The 18,190-nt window shown below is 47.3% G+C and overlaps 1 protein-coding gene across 15 annotated transcripts in view; it reads right to left on the bottom strand.

The window, feature by feature from the left end:
- The window catches only part of LOC117218939 (uncharacterized), a 66,206-nt gene that overhangs the window by 47,836 nt on the left and 180 nt on the right, over positions 1 to 18,190 (bottom strand). For 2 of the 15 annotated variants that reach the window (XM_076520321.1, XM_076520326.1), the window contains exon 1: positions 849 to 1,310. Coding sequence is in view for 7 of the 15 variants with exons in the window: in XM_076520328.1 (XP_076376443.1) it covers positions 2,588 to 2,614; positions 16,103 to 16,192 (117 nt within the window). In the remaining 8 variants the exon portion in view is untranslated. Of the gene's footprint in view, positions 1 to 397; positions 820 to 848; positions 1,315 to 1,348; positions 1,503 to 2,582; positions 2,615 to 16,102; positions 16,457 to 18,190 lie in introns of those variants that run through there. The other 13 variants (XM_076520328.1, XM_076520332.1, XM_076520335.1 and 10 more) reach the window with 13 other exon arrangements.

The following is an 18,190-nucleotide window of genomic DNA, read 5'->3' as shown; positions in this document are numbered from 1 at the left end:
CGATGCGTCGAGTAAACACAACGCGATCCTCCCCTAACCAACCCGCCCCTGGCGATAAGATAGAACGCGGCGGGTCTACGAAAAGGAATAAAAATGAGCAAGAACAAAAGCCACTTCTCTCCCCGGTCCGGTTGCGACCTCGATTTTTCCAGCGAGACTGTTTTCAGCTTACCGAGCAGCAATTACAACCGCGTGGCCAAGAGCCCACTTCGGAGAGCATGTACGCGACGAACAAGAAAACGAGAGGGAGAGGGAGACCGAGAGAGAGGGAGAGGGAGAGGGAGAAAGAGAGAGAGAGAGAAAGGCGGAAAGAAAAGAGGACCAGGCTCCGTGCGCTCGTTTCAGCACGTTGCGCCGATAACGTCGCCTCGATCTCGCTCTCGCTGGTCTAGCGTACAATTACGCGTCCCATGGAACGAAGAGAGAAGAAGCGCGTCGGCTGTTATCGTTTGAAACGCGGAAGACCTCTTCCGCGTGTCCGACTGGGTGTTCCACTGGCTCGTCCGTTGACAGCGAAAGCTTAACGGCGCGGAGTCGAGAGACGACGAACGGGGGGCGACGGCGACCGATGCGTCGGCTCGAACGCGATCGTTTTCTCTTCGTCGAATCGCATCGGTGGAGAGAAGGTCGGATTCGCGAGAAAAACGCGACGAGAATTCGAGAGAAGAGAGACGGACGAGAGAGCGGAAAGAAAGACCGTCGAATCGAATCGACCCGAGGTGGTAGGTCCGAGAGAGAGAGAGAGAGAGAGAGAGAGAGAGAGAGAGAGAGAGAGAGAGAGAGAGTGAGACTCGAGAGCGAACGAAGGGAGAGACTGATCGCGGGAGGCGGCGATGCGAGCACGATACCTCGTTCAAAATGCACAAGGCCTGGCAGTTGTCGCACGAGAATGTCTAACTAGTACGCGAGAACGACGGGGTAACGCCCGCGCACAGATATCGTAGCTGGCGCCGCACCGGGACGAGCCTAGGAGCTCCATGACCGCGTGTTGTGGAAACGGGAACGGGTACGGGTACGGGAACGGACGGCCCCCGGGTCCCGAGGCCCGGTGCCCGGCGCCAAAGAGGCCACGAGCACGAGGGGGCCCTTCGGCGGCGGCTCCTCCTTCGCGCACGTTTCTCTCGAGAAAAGAGTACCACCGCGGAAAGAAAAAGTCTCTCTCTTTCTTTCTCGAAAGCCGAAACTCGAAGCCGGAAAGCGCGACACCGTTATCACCGACTATGCACGCCGGCCGGCCGCTGTGCATGCACTGAACACCGAAGCACTAGATTCGAGACTCGAGACTCGGCCGACGATCGAGCTCGGCCGCCGTCGACTCTCTCCGCCGGCGCTCGGTCCTGTTCGTTACCTGGCCACGTTTCCCTCCCCGGTCTCGGACTACCCGAACTCCGAACTCCGAATCCGAATCCGAACCGAACCGAACCGAACCGAACCATCTACAACTACGACGAGAGCGATTCTCACTACGCGTCGAGCTCTCGTCGCGAATAGCTGTACCGACCGCCGCCATCGCTTCGCGTTCCCTCGGTACCCTCTCTATCTCTCTCTCCTAGAAAGAGGGAGAGAGGGAACACGTACGCGAGGAGAGGAGATCAATAACGGATCCCTCCCTCTTTTGGTCGCGCGTACGCGCGTATCCACTGCCGCGGCACGGCTCGGCTCGGCTGGCTCGGCTCGGCTTGGCTCGGCTCGGCTTGGCTCGGCTCGGCTTGGCTCGGCTCGACGCGGCACGGCTCGGCGTCGCGTAGTCGTCGACCACGCATTTACAGACGCGCGTCTTGCGAGCGCCGTGCCAGGCTCGCTCTTCCAGGACCATGCTACTCGTCCGCTCGGAGATCGGAGAGGACGACTCTGTTCGAGGCTCGAAGAATACGGCCGCGGAAAATTTCGCGGTCGTAAGATGCTTGTAAAAGATGGCCTCATTTATTGATCCCTTACGGATTTCATTGGAAAGCCGCTTCCGGAGGTGTACCGGGGGTTGGAGAGGCGACAGGGAGGGGGAGTTGCTTCGAATCTTATTGCGGTTTTAACCCGGGAAGGTGGGCTTGTGCATCGGCCCGTGCCATTTTATTTCCAGTCGGTGCCTTGCGCGGGGATATTCATTTTTCTTAGAGGAAATTACATTTTCCTTTCGGATGTATGAAATCTTCGTCGTCGATCCGACTCGTTGTTACAGTGGAAAGAGTCAACGCGTGGTTTTAACTACCATCGACGCGTTAACGCTTTCGAAGATGAAACCTATCGAGTCTAACTTGTGGAACGAACGGTTTCGCGCTCTTTTTGTTTCAACATCGTTGAAATTTTAAGACCCCCTTCGTCGTGTACGATCGAATAGATTTCCGAAGCACTCGATCGCGCGGTACCTTGGGACGACCTCGAAAATGCTACCTTAATCACGTGACACATTGTTCCACTCCCGATTCCCGACTCGCGACTCCCGATAATAATCTCGTTAACTCTCCTTATTGAGTGGTCTGTCCGAGAGGTCTAAGCAACCAGAACTAACTACGTGCTCTAAACTTCTGAAACCGATCAACTATTTGACGGGTTATGAGCATGGTTAGAAGAATGGGGTTACTCACTGTACCTGTAGCGATATTTCCAGCCATGTTGTCTGCAACAAAAACGAAACGAATTCGATTAGAATCGAGAAACGATACGAACTCGTACACATGGTGGTGTTCTAATCTGAAACGCGACAGTCTAATTTCACCTCGGATACGGCGATTCGAGTTAAGGGAAAGAAACGACCGCGAATTCGGTATCGCTAGACGAGCGTGATTCGAAGGACCATCTCCGAAACGAAGGAACATTACACGGTAGCTTAGCCGCGCAAAGCGAATCATGTTCGAGCCGGTGAATCTCGTTCGAGAGCGTCTCGTCCTCTTTTGTTGCCGAAGAATCAATGCGTAAGTGAACACATTATTCGCTAACCTTATTTAGATAACTACCATACCGACAGAAATAGCACAGCGTTCGCCAGTGCGCGGGTTGCCGGCCGCTCTTTATCGAGTCGTAAAGTTATCGAAATCGAACGCGAGTCAAAGTCTACGTTGCCCTATTCGGTTGCCTTCGAACCGATCGGAGCAATTCGTTCGTCTCGAAGTAGTCAGCGACGCGATCCGCGAGCCATTTCTCACGGTGTAAACCACGCGCGGAGGAAGTACCTGATCTGTCAACGAAATTCGGAATTCGTCGGTATTCGTTCACCGATCGAAAGAACTCCGTCGACAGCCGCGTAGCTCGTTGAACAGAAATTCTGAACAGCTCGCGAGCTGGAGCCAACGCGTGCCGTTTATCAATTTTTAGACAAAAGACGATACCAAAAGTCTCGGGACAAAATGCGCGCGGATAAGCGAGGAGAAGTTGCGTTTTTCGCCGTTGCAGATACAAAGTTGGTCGGTGTCGAACGTTAAACGATAATTTCGAGCTTCCGGTGAAACCGAAGCACAGGATTCGATTCGTTGCAGCCGGAAACAAATATTATGATACGCGTTTCGATGTCAAATACCTAATAGCGAATACACGAATCCGACAACGTCGGTGGCTCGATCGGATTTGTTTTATGAGAACGCACGTGCGCTGGGATTTATGTTATATTCGCACCGCGCAATACGCCGCGCTGGGAAATTTTTATCGACGCGTACAGCTGGTCTCGAAATTTATCGCGAGCGTTAAAAACGCGCGAGTGAAAAATCCACGGACGTTCTCGTTGTCGGGTGCCTGACCGAGCTGGCGAATAAAAATATTTCGTGTATGCTCGCGGACACGAGACGCGACGCATCGTTCAAACGTAAACGAAAGTAATTGTTGCACACTTTCCATTTTACACCGGATTCGACCAAAGTCTGGGTAAACTCGACCAAGGTGTTTAGGACTCGACGAGAAACGATTATTCGAGCGTATTTATTGGGAAACCGAGCTATCGATACCTAACAAGAATTTAAACGAGAGAGACATCGACGAGAGACGTTTTCAACGTCGCAGAATAATTCGCTCGAAAGATTCGTCGGAGCCTCCGCGCGATATCGATCATTTATTTGCTTAGGATTGCGCGAAGTGGTCGCAGACATTCGTAGTTTGCATTCGATACCAAACGGACCGATTCTCGTCCGATGCATTTAATTGCTTCGATAAAGCTTGCTCGATCACGTATCGTCGCTCGAAAGTATCGCTAATATTGAAACGGTTTCTCGGCGGACGGCTCGCGCTGCTCGGAAACGAATAGAGTCGCGCGGACAGCGTGCGTCGCTGTCAACAGTTTTGGGGAGAAGTTGATGAACGAAAAACCGTGGAGTCGCCGCAAATCCGAGGAGAATATCGTGAATGGATACGGCAAGGTGGCGATATGGGGCTGGTCCGCCATGTCCGGTCCGGGGACGCGAATGAACGGAGTACGGCGCGTTGCGACGGTGTGCCTAGAAATTGCGCGCGCACGGGGTACTCTACGCGAGACGCGAGGCGAGGCGAGGCGAAGCGAGGCGAAACGACACGAGGCGAGGCGAGGCGAAGCGAAGCGACGCGACGGCTCCAGAAGCTGGGATGCCCGGGATTCATCGACTCTTACGAGCTCATTATACAGGGTTATGTACCCGACACGTACACCCGACTGATTTCATACTCTCCATGGTCTCGCGCCCCGGACCCCCGGCCCGCCCCATCCCGCTTTCTCGCATCGCGCACGGTGTATTTATGTTTATCGCGTAACGATTAAAGGGACACCCGCGATCACCTGCGCATGACGGGGAATATATTAGGGCGAGTCTTTTCAAAAGGTGGACAAACGCTGAGAAACCGAGGCGACCGGAGGACCACGAATCCCGAAACCTACTTCGAAGAAGTTCGGTTGGGCAAACCGAGACTAAAAAGTCTTCCGATTATTGCAAATCCTAGGAATATTTAGACTGTTCGAATGTCCCGTAACAATGTCCGCGATCGCTTCTCGCGTGTTCGCAACATCGTAACTCGTTACACGCATTGTATACGTATACGTGGTCCGATCGAATAACACGTACAAGCGGGTAAATGGTAATACCCGATGAAAAAATAAGAAGAAAAAAAGTAGAATACGATTGTTTCCGAGAGAAACTAGTCGAAAAAGCCGGCAGGTTCGCGCGTCTCTCGTGCACGGCACGAAGTAGAATCGGTAGGCCATGATCGGACGCGCCGGTCGATTCCTATTAAACGGTACGGTACGACTTTTAACTCATTTTTCTCGAAAACGTCGCTTCGAACGACAAATTTTATTCGACGTTCGTTCCTTATTTTTTCACCGGATACGCGCTGCATCCGCTCGCGCATGCTACGCTTTATCGTTTTATACGAAGTACAACGTGGCCGTGATCGGTCGCTTCTTGAAAAGTAATTTTTTACAAAAAAAGTGTAGCAGCTTCTTCCGGAGGTATTGTTATAGATACCTGTGATTTTTTTAAACCGATGCGCAGAATATCCGAGGTTCCGATCGCTCGAGCGACTTCGAATTTCGTCGAATACTTTCAGCGGAAGTGCAGTTATTTTGCGAACCGACGGGTTTTTAAAACCGGTTGATTTTTACATATTTTTTTAGCATGCTGTAAGGTAAAAAGGTCGAAGAAATCGATATCGAAACTTCAAAGTGCTGCCGTTCTTTTAATTATCGGGAGTTTGAATTTCCATGTATGCACCGCGTTTCGCGTACCGCTGAATCATGCACGCCGGAAAGCCGGTTCCTTTTTCAACGAATTTTCGGCCGAACGCATCTCGCGTAATTTTTAATGGTTCAGCATCGAATCGATGTTTCATAGATTTCGTTTGAAAATCGCTGCGAACGCGTTAATTCGAGAAACGTACGAATCCGTGATTCGCTTCGACGCCGGTGATACCGTGGGGTCGCGAAAAATCGTGTTATCTTCGTACGTTAAACTAGCCAGAATTTACCTACGACTTTTATTGAAAAGCTCTCCAGGCTTATTTTAACCAGTGTCGTACTTAACTCACGGTTAACCTTTTTCCACTTGACATTTTATCGAAGTTGTCTTTGACGCCCGTGCACTTGATTCCGTTTTTAATTAATCGAACAGTTATCGAACAGAATTCCGCTCAACCAGCTTACAATTAGGAGCATCGAAATAACCTTGGCCGCGACGTTGGACCGCCGATTTATGATTCTACGAGGACTGAGAAAAATGTAACTGTATTCGGCTAAAAAATTTCTTGGATAATTCCATCGACGTTTGCGCGGATTCCGAATCGAAATGTTACGATTAATGCAATGACAACGACGCGAAGTATCCAGAACGTTGCAGTGATTTTTCGCGAACATTAAACGCTGACCATGTCTGCGCATCGCGATGCGACTATTTCACGTATGCACATATGTATGTACGTAGGACGCTAATTGACGTGACCCGCGCATAACGTAAGTCAGGGGTGGCGAACCGGTGGCTCGTAAGTCGCATGCGCCGGGACGTTGATTTCTAAACAGATTTCGAAGTCGAAACGAAAGCGTGGGGTTACGGTAGTCCGTTTAGCAGATTTTCCATGTTCGGTTCCCTCGAAGACGCGGTCTCCCGTTCTCTTATTCCCGCCCGAAGATATTCGGATCGCGAATGCGATTGTGCAAATATTGAACACAGGAAATTACGATATTTCTCTTCCTATGTTTATTCTTTTACTCTTATTATTATAACCGAACCCGATACGTAGGACCGTAAAATAACAGTTCCAGGACCGAAATCGATACGACGACTCCGGGCCGTTATACAGGCTGTCCCAGAAGTCGCTCGCAATCGGGAAACGAGAGGTTGCCGAGATCGTTCGAAGTAACTTTTTCCTTGCCGCGAATGCGATCCGCGGCTTCGTTTACGAGTAATTATCGAAAAACGCTGACCAGCGAGAGGCGAGCTCGGCCAGCTCTCGTTGGTCGATGCGATCGTTTTATTACTATTGGAACACCCTGTACCTATAACAGTTCTAACATCCTTTCGGTCCTTGGAACCGAGTTTCGAGTTCCGAATTCGAAATCTCGAGGCGACGCAGGTGCGTACGATGAAATTCCATTTATCCGATAGATGCATACGGCGTATCGAGGGCGAATATTCTTCGTCGCGAGCTCGCGTTCGCGGTCCTCCGGCCCGGCCCGGTTTTCCTTAGCCGCGATGTTTCCCTCGGAAAATATCTTGTCGATTCTACGAGGGCTTACCGCGCTGCTCGGGAGAAAAAAAACGAGGAAGAAAACGAGGAAGAAAACGAGGGAAAAATCGGAGAAGACAGGACGCGACGTCGGATATCAGCCGAGCCGCGGCGCGGTCGGATGAAAATCGATCTCGTAACAGGATGAGCGGAAGCGGGAGCGGGAGCGACGTAGAAGAGTGCTCTCCCCGAAGATCAGAAAGCCACGTTAACGGGCTAAATGCCAATTAGAGAAAGGTCCGTCGTCGGAACCAGGGGAATCGATGTTTTCGAATCCCCGGCCATTTATTTGCCGCTTTCAGTCGTTCCCTTGACATTATTGAACTCGCCATCCATCGCGTCGGCCGCGGCCGCGGCCGCGTCATTGGCCATTGTCTCGCTGATTTGTCATCGCGGGACGGTCGTTTCTCAAGCGACCCGTGTTTAGACACTGTTCCTAGCTCGCGACGTTGATACGCGCACTTTTCAAATTCGCACACGGAACGACGGAATGGAGCGGAGAAACTGGAAGGCATCCGGGAAAGAGAAGAATGAACACAACGAAGCCGGAGAAAGATCAAAGGCATTTTTCTCTTCGCCCTTCGCTGGCGCATTAATCTTTTCCTGGAAACTGCGACAGCCGTGAGATGAAATATCGTCGTTTCGACCGTGGATGCGGATTTCGGGGTTATTACGATTTTTCCAGGTAAAACGCGCTTGCGAAAGCATCGTCGCAGCTGTTAACTCCTTGCGGTAACCGTTGTCTTCGAAGTTACGACGATTGGCAGCTTCTCGAGCGTAATTATGTTTTAGAAGGAAAAGAAAGATTATATTTATCGTGTGCCAACGTTTATGGGAATGCTCGAGTATTCGTAACAAGGCCCTCGATAAATTACGATAGTACCCGATCGGTTTCGAGAAACCAGGACGAAGGACAAATTTGTTCGATCGTTTGAAATGTTTCTTGGGTCGAAAGCGATTTATATTCATTGATATTCGATCGTTCTCGACGCCAATGTTTCCTCCTATCTTGGAAAATCGTGGGGGGCCCGTGCCTGCGAGAGCTTGCTGCTCGGGTCTCTCAGGGATCGTTCGAGGGAAACCGATAGCAACTGAAACCGAGAACAATGCGCGAGGACAAGCAGGTAACTGTTTTTTCAATGCGAACATTCTATTTTCGAGGAACCGGCCGTGCCTAACTATTCTAGCGACACGGAATTCTATTCGGGCAGCGGTCCCAAAACAGACAAAAACGTATTACGAATCGATGATAGAACATTCGAAAATAAGCTGAACATTGTTTACAACGGAACATCGTTCGGAAGACCAGAAATAATGTATCGGGATCGAGAAACTTTGCGCGTTACCTAAATAGCAACAGCCTATAAAACGTTTATAGAAAACGTTCGATTAACATTTTGTCGACGGACGTATCCTAATCGTAAATATCGGAGCGTTCGACATCGGTGGTGGATTCGCGGCTATTTTATACTCGACGGGTATTAATTAAGTATTCCGGCTACGCGCCCGCGTGGCATTTCGCTGCAAACATTCAAATTTCGGTGTTAAAGGCTTTTCGTAATATTTAAACGCGGCGATTTCGCGCGATCGGTTCCTCGAAATTCGAATAATTCGCCGAAACCGCGGATGCTGGTCAGCTTGTCGCACAGCGATCCTAATAATACGCCAGTCCGTAGCACAGATGTGGAACAGATTCGCGATTCCGAAATTTTTCGATCGCCCGCCGGTATCGTTTCTCTCGCGATTACATTTATTCCGGATCCGATCGCACGGATGTTCGCATCGACGGTGACCGAATTTAATCCGCGACGGGATCGGTAAATCGAGGAGAATGTAAAAATATATCGTGGAATCCTTTCAACGTCCACGCTGCTTAAGAATTTCATCCGATCGGCTTTATTGCGAACGCGTAAATATCCGCGCTCTCTAGCGCGATAATAGTTTCGAATCCGACCAATTATTTACGCGTACGTCGCGCGCGACAGCTACCTACGCGTTGTTTGGAACGATCATCGAGAGAGAAAATTAAAGAGCGGTGTTGTTGGGTAGGTGAGACGAGTTGAGAGATAGTTGTCGACGATCCACGATGACGGACGCATTTAGACGGCTATGCTAAACTTAGATTGTTTTCTGAACAAACGGACGGAGTTGAGAGGGTTCGCGCGAAAGAGAGTGTGTCACGCTGGAAACGATTCGGAAGGCTACGTTTACGGAGATGCTCGATTAACCGGTAGATTAAAACCACTTGTACGCACCGACCGTTTCGGAATCGGATTCTTTCGTTCGCCCTTTGAACGCGTATTACGCGCGGATCGACGCGCGACGTTCGCAATCTCCGCGGCACACCGCTCTATTATTTCGCTTCTGCTTTCCAGAATTTAGAAATACCTATATGCGAACCTTTGAACTTTCACGATCCATGCGTGAAGTTTTCATGGATTATTTTTATTTTCCTGACCTGCTGCTTAACCTATAGAAGAGGCGGAACTAAAGTGTAAGAGTGCAGTGAATCCCGGTTAAGCGAAAGTCGATTAATTATCCTCCTTTTGTCGGAAAATTCTTTGAGAAGAAAGCAGTCTGTTGACCATTGGTCCAACGTATACTCTATACTATACTATACTGTACGACGCGTCGATACACGACCGCGTCCTATACAAATACGCGATGGCGAACAAATTTTCCGAAATTACTAGTCGTCGGTCGCTTCGTATATCAATTACCAACGATTAAGGCTACGACGCAACGATAAGAAAAAAGAAAAACAGGAAATCGAAAAACGAGGATCGCCGTACGGTACGCGCGCGCGATTCGTACGCGAGCCGATTAAATATCCCCGGCGAAATCACTGCGTCTACCTGTTGACACGGTAATTTCCTCCAATTAGAAACGACTTGTCAATGAAGTGATTCGAAACGCGATAGGAGTCGACGCGAGCCGAACGATAACGCGGTGCGCGCGGCAACTGCAGCACGCAAAGCAAACGCAAACGCGAACGCAACGAAGCACGGACACGTCCTCGTTCGTTAGTCCAGCCGAGAATGACGTCAGATGACAGGTAATAACGTTAAGTAATATTTACTAATAGGCAGGACCGGCCTCGGAGTCTCCGAGGACCCCACGGATCGTGTCTAGGGGTGCCGCTCTGCCGAGGGCGCAGTCACCATCAACTAAATTGTCCGCGAAACGATCTCACGCACTCCGGCAGGAATTTTGGCGTCCGCACAAACGTGTTCCGAACCATTCCTCAAGCTGTCGCGTTCCGGCGAATTTAGATCGCAGCATCGCAACTTGTGCCGCCGCCACAATCAGAGTCCGACGCGACGCGACGCGACGCGACCGGCGCGTCATCCCGTGTGAAATCTGCTCTTGAAATTGTCGCCGTAAACACGACTTTATTGACACGGCCGCGGAGAGCATTTGTACAATGCGTACGGTGCGTCCAGTGTGTACGATGCGTGTCCAAACAATCGTTGTATCACAAATGTACGGGACAACCCGGCGTTCACGTTTTACTCGCAATCTAGAATCGTGAACGTACGACGCGATAGATGGATTTCCGTGACCGAAAAAGGTTTGCAAACAAGCTCTCCTGCATAGAGTTCATTGTTTAATATACGAGTGCAGACCCTTGCACTTCGTCCTTATACATTTCCCAAACGAAACGAAACAATTCTTGTTTCTCGCTTCGTCAACTTTCGTTCCAAGATTTTGATTACCAAACCGTGCATATCGTGCGAATATATTGTTACACCAGCCTATATCTAGCCATCGAAATTATCGAAAGAAAGAATTTATTTTCATTTCATATATTTTGCATCGAGATCCGCAGTCTACGAGTAACGGACGAATCAAATTTAGTAGATTACGTATGAAATCGTCGTCGCTGTGATTAGATATCAGAATTAACCACGGAAGTTGTCTAAACGAGTTTCTCGAATCCAAATGCGGAGAGCTCCTGGATACACCGTCTCGTTTTCGATCACGTGTTAATGCCCCTTGCAATTTCTTTCGCGGACTACATCGATCGAAAGTTCGCTGTCGTTGACAATTTTCCGAAAATACCGTCCGACGCGACACGGCCGATTGCACTCGATAAAAGATATTTTCGGGGACGTGGATTGTCGGAGGAATGCCACCGTACTTTCGTTTTTACGTTTCATGCTCGGGCCGCTTTGTTTTTCGCTCTTTTTCCGCGACTCCGTCAATCCCAACTCCCAACGTATCGTTATCGAATGGCACCCCCGTGGCTTCTTTACGGGTTTACGTGCCGCAGAGTCTAAAAACGCATTAGCAGCAAATGGCGACGCCGCGTGAACTCGTTCCAAACACGTACGTACGTACATAGAACGAGTAGATGAGTAAATGGTGATACGCTGGTAAGTGGTGCTCCGAGTCGGACGTATTTTCTCGATGCGCTCGAATAAATAGAACGTATTTTACGATCGCGTGTAGGTTCCGCGAAACGATTCAAATTCATCGATAACGTCGAGCGCAGAACAATCGAATAAAAAGTGTCAAAAAAGTCACAAAATTTCCCGGCGATTCCTAATCTTTCGGCGTGTCTTACGAATCTGAAATCTGTTCTAAAGTTGCTCGTATAAAAAGATGACGAAGGTCTAAATAAATACCAGTCGCGTTTCGGACTCTGTAGGTTTAGCGTTAGAATCGTTACGGGAAGAAACGAATTTCCATTTAACCGCCGCTTCTTGCGATCGACGCAGACAATTTTTACGCGAAGCTCCGCAAACCGGCGTTTGTTAAATAGAACGCGAAGAACAGGAGCAGCTCTCTTTGCCAGATCTCAATTCCCACTTGATAACACGCGCCGTACCGAGCAACAAAGTGCGAGGATATGAAACGTTTTCGTTAAAACTTTGGATACTTTTTCTCGGAATTTACGCGTACTGCGGAAAACGACGATACGTACTTGAAATTGCACGAGCACGCGTGTACCAACGTCTTTTTAATTACGTCCGGCCGTGTATACGATCGCGTGTCTAATTCGCTGGACAACGAACGAATGGCAGCGCGCGCGCGTGGCGAAAGCCCGAAAATAGTACGAAAGGATCTTGTTGGAAACGCGCGCGAACGTTGGTAAGAACTAATTGTAAATTAAAGCCTCGTCAACGGCTTGTTCGAAACATTTGCTGGCCGGGCTCGGCTTCGGTTTTCATATTCATCTATGCAAATACATTCATAATTTGCCGCGATCTACAATTTCAAGTTGTCGTTTCGGCTCGGATGAAATCAGATCTAACGAGGCAGTTCCGTATCTTTGTAGCCCACCAATTTCCTTTAAAGCCTGTCCTGTGTGTTATCGAACAGTTCCCTCGTCTCGAACATCTCGCAGGGACGAGCCGCCTTCGGAAAAGTGCTTCTGAAATGGGATCGTGTCAATGGCTGAAACGAATTTCTCCTCGTCTCTCGTACTGTACACACCGTCGAGATCCAGATCGAAATCGAGATTCGATAAATTAATGCCACCGAAGCGACCGAGTTCGAGCGATCCGATCGAGCCAAGTTAGGTCAATTTCGACCCAGAGTTTTATCGTTATTAGACTGTCTGGTTTCTGACGATTACTTTTTCGTAATTGCTGCTGTTCAGGTTTTCATCCTCCGCTCGGTTTCTTCGAGTCCGAACGAGAAGCGTGCAGTTTGCAAAAAGCACATTCGCGAGTTAGGAGAGAGCAGGGAAACGGTAAAAATGCAGACGTTGAATGCGCGACTTCGGAGCTGCACGGCATTGTGCAGGATCGAACCGAAACACGAAGAGCAGAGTCTCGAAAATGACGGAGCAACGCGAGCGAAAGACAGGGAAAAGAGATCGGAAAGTACGAGAACGAGAGGCGAGAAAACTAGCATATTAAAACCGCTAATTGATCGTCGTCGTGGTACCGAACGTTTACGGGAATTCATAAATAATCGAGGAGGAAAGCCAATGGTGCATCGGCTTTCCCGTGTCAAATATATTTTAACGAAGACATCGAGACACTTCGGTAGGATGGTTAGCTCCTTCCTTCGCCCCTTCTTCTTACTACTTGACACCGCAGGCGCTATCTTGAAAGCACTTCGCGCGTCGATTGATTAACTTCGTTTTTAATTATCCTACCAAACGTCCGGACCAACCGCGAAGAAAAGGAACAATCCCCGTACCAGAAGTTGGCGAAACAACCGAAGACGAGTTCTTTGATCCTGAAAATATTTCTCCTTTAACGACGTACCCCGCCGTTTCCTTGGTATCTTCGGCAAAGGATCTAACAATGTTTTAAGGAAGTTTTCTGTAGCGTTACAGTTATGCTTTCGTTATCTTACTTTGCGAAGACGTTTCCTTTAAGTTAATAGAACTGTCCGACGCGAATAAATTTGGGCTTTCGCTCTCGACGGATGCTTCCGATAAATGTTCGTCGATTCAATTTGTAGACCTTGTTTTCGGATATCCGATTCTCGAATATATCGAGCTCGAATGGGAAGAAAGATTGATCCCGTAAGATCGATTCGGATTCGAAAGTGTCAATTTCAATCCTGAATATTCTATCGAAGTCAAATCGACGAAAAATATTGTGAAGCTTTTGGCCGATCATCCGTTCGGCTGAAAATTCTTGCAAACCGTGGCTCTCGAGAACGGAACAATAACACGGTACCGTTTGCATGCATGCGCAACTTTTTTGTAAGCTCGGCTTTGAAACATCTAAAAAAGATATGGAACGAGCGTGCCACCAAATTTCTTTGTCAGCCCTTCCACGTTCGACAAACAGTTTGATAATATACTGAAAAACGTTTATCAATTTCTCCTTTCTCGTTCGATTTTACATGATATTATTTTTCTTTATTGTCTTTCACATCGTGCAACTTCGTATGTTGTAGTCGGAATATATTTTATAGCTGCCTAATAGTTGTTGGGGAAAAGATACATATTTTAACGAATTACGGGGCTATGTAAGCAGAGTCATCGTTGAAATAAAAGAAAATGCGAAAACGAAGATTACGAGGAAGGAAAAACTGTGGATTTAATTTAGCGGCATTACGATGGCCTCCCGCTAGGTCAACTTGAACGAAATGGCACCGTAATAGCTTTCCCCGGAGTGGCGTGTTCCAATGGACAACCTCTGCGTATAGTAGCCGATTTGCGAAGAAAAATTTTGTCACGCGACGATCGATCGGAGAACATCGTAAAAATATAATTTTCCTTTGTCTAGAACTTGATTTTAACTCGAAATGTAATTATATACGGTCATCCTTTGGAAGATCGTTCGAACGTATCGAATGTACCGTATCGTCGCACGCGATATAGAATAAATAATAAATTCTGCCGGAAATGAAAGAACGATCAACAAATAAATATGTATTGGAAAATTCTTTGTTCCCTCGTTGACCGATATTTTGTCAGCGCGGGAAACGGTTCTGCTCCCTAGGGTTACATAAAGGAAAAAGAGGTCGCTGTGGATGCCTTTAGGCGCGTTTTCATGAGGCGAGAGACGCGAGTGACGTGACCGCTGCTACGGTACGCGTGATTACAGAGAGAATACAAATAGACGAGCGGCTAGACAAACGCGTGTGTCATTCGCCGCTCGATAACCAGATATCCGTTTCTCGGAATTGCACGCTTTTAAAGCGTATAATCTTGAAACGTTCGAATCTCGTTGCTAACTCTAGCACAAAGTTCCAAAGACGTGTTCACGAAGAACACGTGTGCGCATGCGCCGTCAGCATCGCGAATTTCTGAAACTTGTACGCGTATCGATGGAACATGTCCATCCGACAACCTATTTCATGCATACGCGGTGAAGATTAGTTCTTGAAAAACACCGGAGCGTCGCGCGCTTCTAAATGATTTACAGCGGTACGTCTATCTTCGCTATCTGCGAATGCTTCTAAAACTAGAGGAATATCAATATTACGAAAGAAATAAAAATAGTAAAAAATAAATAGATGCCGAGTAATTGGAGGGAACACAACGTTAGAACTTTTCTAGAGACTCGATAGAGGTAAACCGTATATTTAAATTAAGCTATTATATCGCGTCAGAAATTGGATTATTCGCATACTACGAATCGCAAGTATTTAAGGTTTCGGGTAGCTTGGCTCGAAGCCTGGAGGCATTGTCATTAGGCAATGAATTTCCATGCAAATGCATGGTTCCAGGGAGAATTAATAATAAAGCGATGCAAGCTTTCAAACACCGTTGACGATAGAGATTATATTGCCGACATAAATTTGAATATCCATGTACTTCGCATCGTATCGCGTCGTACCATAATGCCCAACGTTCGTTTTCCGCCTATAAATTAATTTAGACTGGCAGAGACGCGAAGGTTCCGTTGCTACGATATTGCAGATGTTCGCAGATCGTAACGCAGAATTCTACGAAATTCGATACGAATGATTTCAGTCGAACCGATTACTTCAACGTAAAACGTAAAACTAACGCGATCGGAATTCAAAAATCATTGCACCCGCTATCTGTCCAAAAGAAAAATGTATCGCATCGCCAAGTTCCCAGGACATAGCGATTTTGTTACCATCTCGTTAAGTAGATATACGTATATTTTTAAGCGTTATTTTACGGCAAGATGACCGATACTCGACGAAGCGTGAAAATCTGTTCGGCATGCCTGCACTTGACACTATTCTATGTACATATATCGGTCGTCCGTGTATCCGTTCGTCTGCCAGCGAATCAAGGAACATTTTACATAACATAACACGACACAACACCGAATCATGGTGGGAACATATATAAAAGATACGCGGATGTGCGGATACAGGGTCGAATCTAGAAAATCGAGGTGACTGCGGAAGACGTTCATCGAACCCGGAGGTGCACGGAGGCACTTGTTTTCGGCCGGTAACGACCCAGCGGAGGCTGTCGACGGTGACGGCGACGCGACGCGTCGCGTCGTGCGTGCTCGTGCGTATTCGTTCTGCGACTCACCGGGTAGGGAGAGGACTCGTCGTGTAGCACCACCCAACGACGAGCGTCGCGACGGCCCCCGAAAGACAAGCACGTGGAGTACGGTATCATGACGACTGCAGCGACAAGAAGGGGGCGTATGGTATGATCCGCTTGAATATTGTCGCCAAGGACAGGACGACGGGAGTCTCGGCGGATCGTCTATGCTGTGACCGTGGCTGCCGACGGAGCTCGCGGTTCGTCGTGCACGTTGACGTTCAACGGTGTTCGGACACGCGTTCCGCCACCCAGATCAACGAACGAACGCGTCGGAAAAGCCACGGTGCAAAACAACAGGCGACCGGCTAGCCGAGGACCACGAGACTCGAGCGAACCCAGGGAATCGCGGACGCTGATTGGTCGACCCGGCTACCACCACCGTTCCAAGAATCGTTCTGCGCAGCCGCGGATAGAGGATCAATGAGACTCGAACGACTCGAAGTCGAGTCGCCGTCGTCGTCGACAGTTGTCGAGTCGAAAGTCGAAGAACGTGTGCGAGATTCGCCGAAGCCAGGAGTCTGAGAATACCTGGGAATGTTGAAGAATGAGAACCGGGTCGCGATCTTTTGAAAACACTTTGCAACAATGCTATAATACGATAGGAAAAACCCTACCAATTTATTCAACGAAAAATAATTTGTGCTTTTGTATGTATAGTGTTATCATGAAAAGTTATTTGTCGGTAAATTGTAATTTATAACTCTTCTATAATCGTAATAATGAAACTAATAAAAATGAAAGTATATATTTTAAGTTATACTTAGGAGTATAAGCATGTAACGTTCTTTTTGTAAGATCCGAATGCGAGTACTTGGTTTAATTCTAGATACAATGTACGTTCACAGTATATATCAAATATTTATATTTTTGATAACTTCTGACAGTCCTTTCTACATCGATGCAGTTTCCTAATTGTCTTTTTTTTATGTTGTATAATTCATTAGTCATTCACAATATCGAACTCGATCCGCGATCTCACGAGTTACGGTAAAATATCTATTATCTTTTTTACTTTCGAAATTAACTTTAATATTTTAGTACACGGATAAATATGTATATAGAAAATAAAGAATGTCTTATGAAATAATGTTTTATATTATTATTGTCACGGACGAAGATATTAATAGTTCCTCTCGTACAGGTTCTTTCGAAAATTCAGACGAACAATTTTTCCTCGTTTACTAATTTCAATGCACACAGGGTCTTGCGTGTCGAAAGTACGGAATGGATGAATTTAGTAAGATTCGTAACAGCGGATACCCTCCGAAATCCTGTTTTGTGTCGCTAATCTAGCGAGCAAACGTAAATATGTCTTGTCATAGGGCATAGGGTATCAAAATTCTACCGTATGTATATGTATAGTTGCAATACATATGTATGTTTGTATGAATCTTTTTGCTTATTTTAGTCTACTAAATTCGTCGACTGGACGTCTCGCATACAGATTTCGTCGAAGTTTTCGTAACGATGATCCTTTGAGTAGCATCATGCGACAATAACGCTTCTGCTTTGTTAATTAGGTCTGCGGTTAATCGGTCGAGAAACGTTTAAGGAAATTGGTTGGCGCAACACTAGATAACCAATAAGTAATTTGCTGCAATACTTGAATACGTTGCCTGCTGCGTCACTCGTATACGTGTATACATAAGTAAACATAAAAATTAACTTTAATGTTGACGTATCAAGTGTACCAAACGATGCACAGTTTTCGCTTACATAAATAAATCTTTACAATTTGAAGAGTGCACGTGCTGTTTCACGTTTCATTAGTCCCATTATGAAATTAACTTTTATCAATAGTACGTAGAAATTCATGCGCAGAATCCACGAGTCTGGCTACATAATTTCAAACGCATCGTTCGCACAACTAATTCAGTTAATTAATTGAACATGCACAAGCAATTGTAAAGCCTGTAATTTGTTAGCTTTATATTTCCAAAATTAGTTGCTACGTCCTAATGTTTATTTGATACGACATATCGTAGAAAATACAATGAATTTAAATAAAATCGAGTTATCGGTCATCGATACATATTCTCTTTCGGATGATGAAACAACCGAAGGAAGGAA

The sequence above is a fragment of the Megalopta genalis genome, chromosome 3 (assembly GCF_051020955.1).
Source record: "Megalopta genalis isolate 19385.01 chromosome 3, iyMegGena1_principal, whole genome shotgun sequence".
Lineage (NCBI taxonomy): Eukaryota > Metazoa > Arthropoda > Insecta > Hymenoptera > Halictidae > Megalopta > Megalopta genalis.
This window is presented reverse-complemented; position numbering and strand designations above follow the sequence as displayed.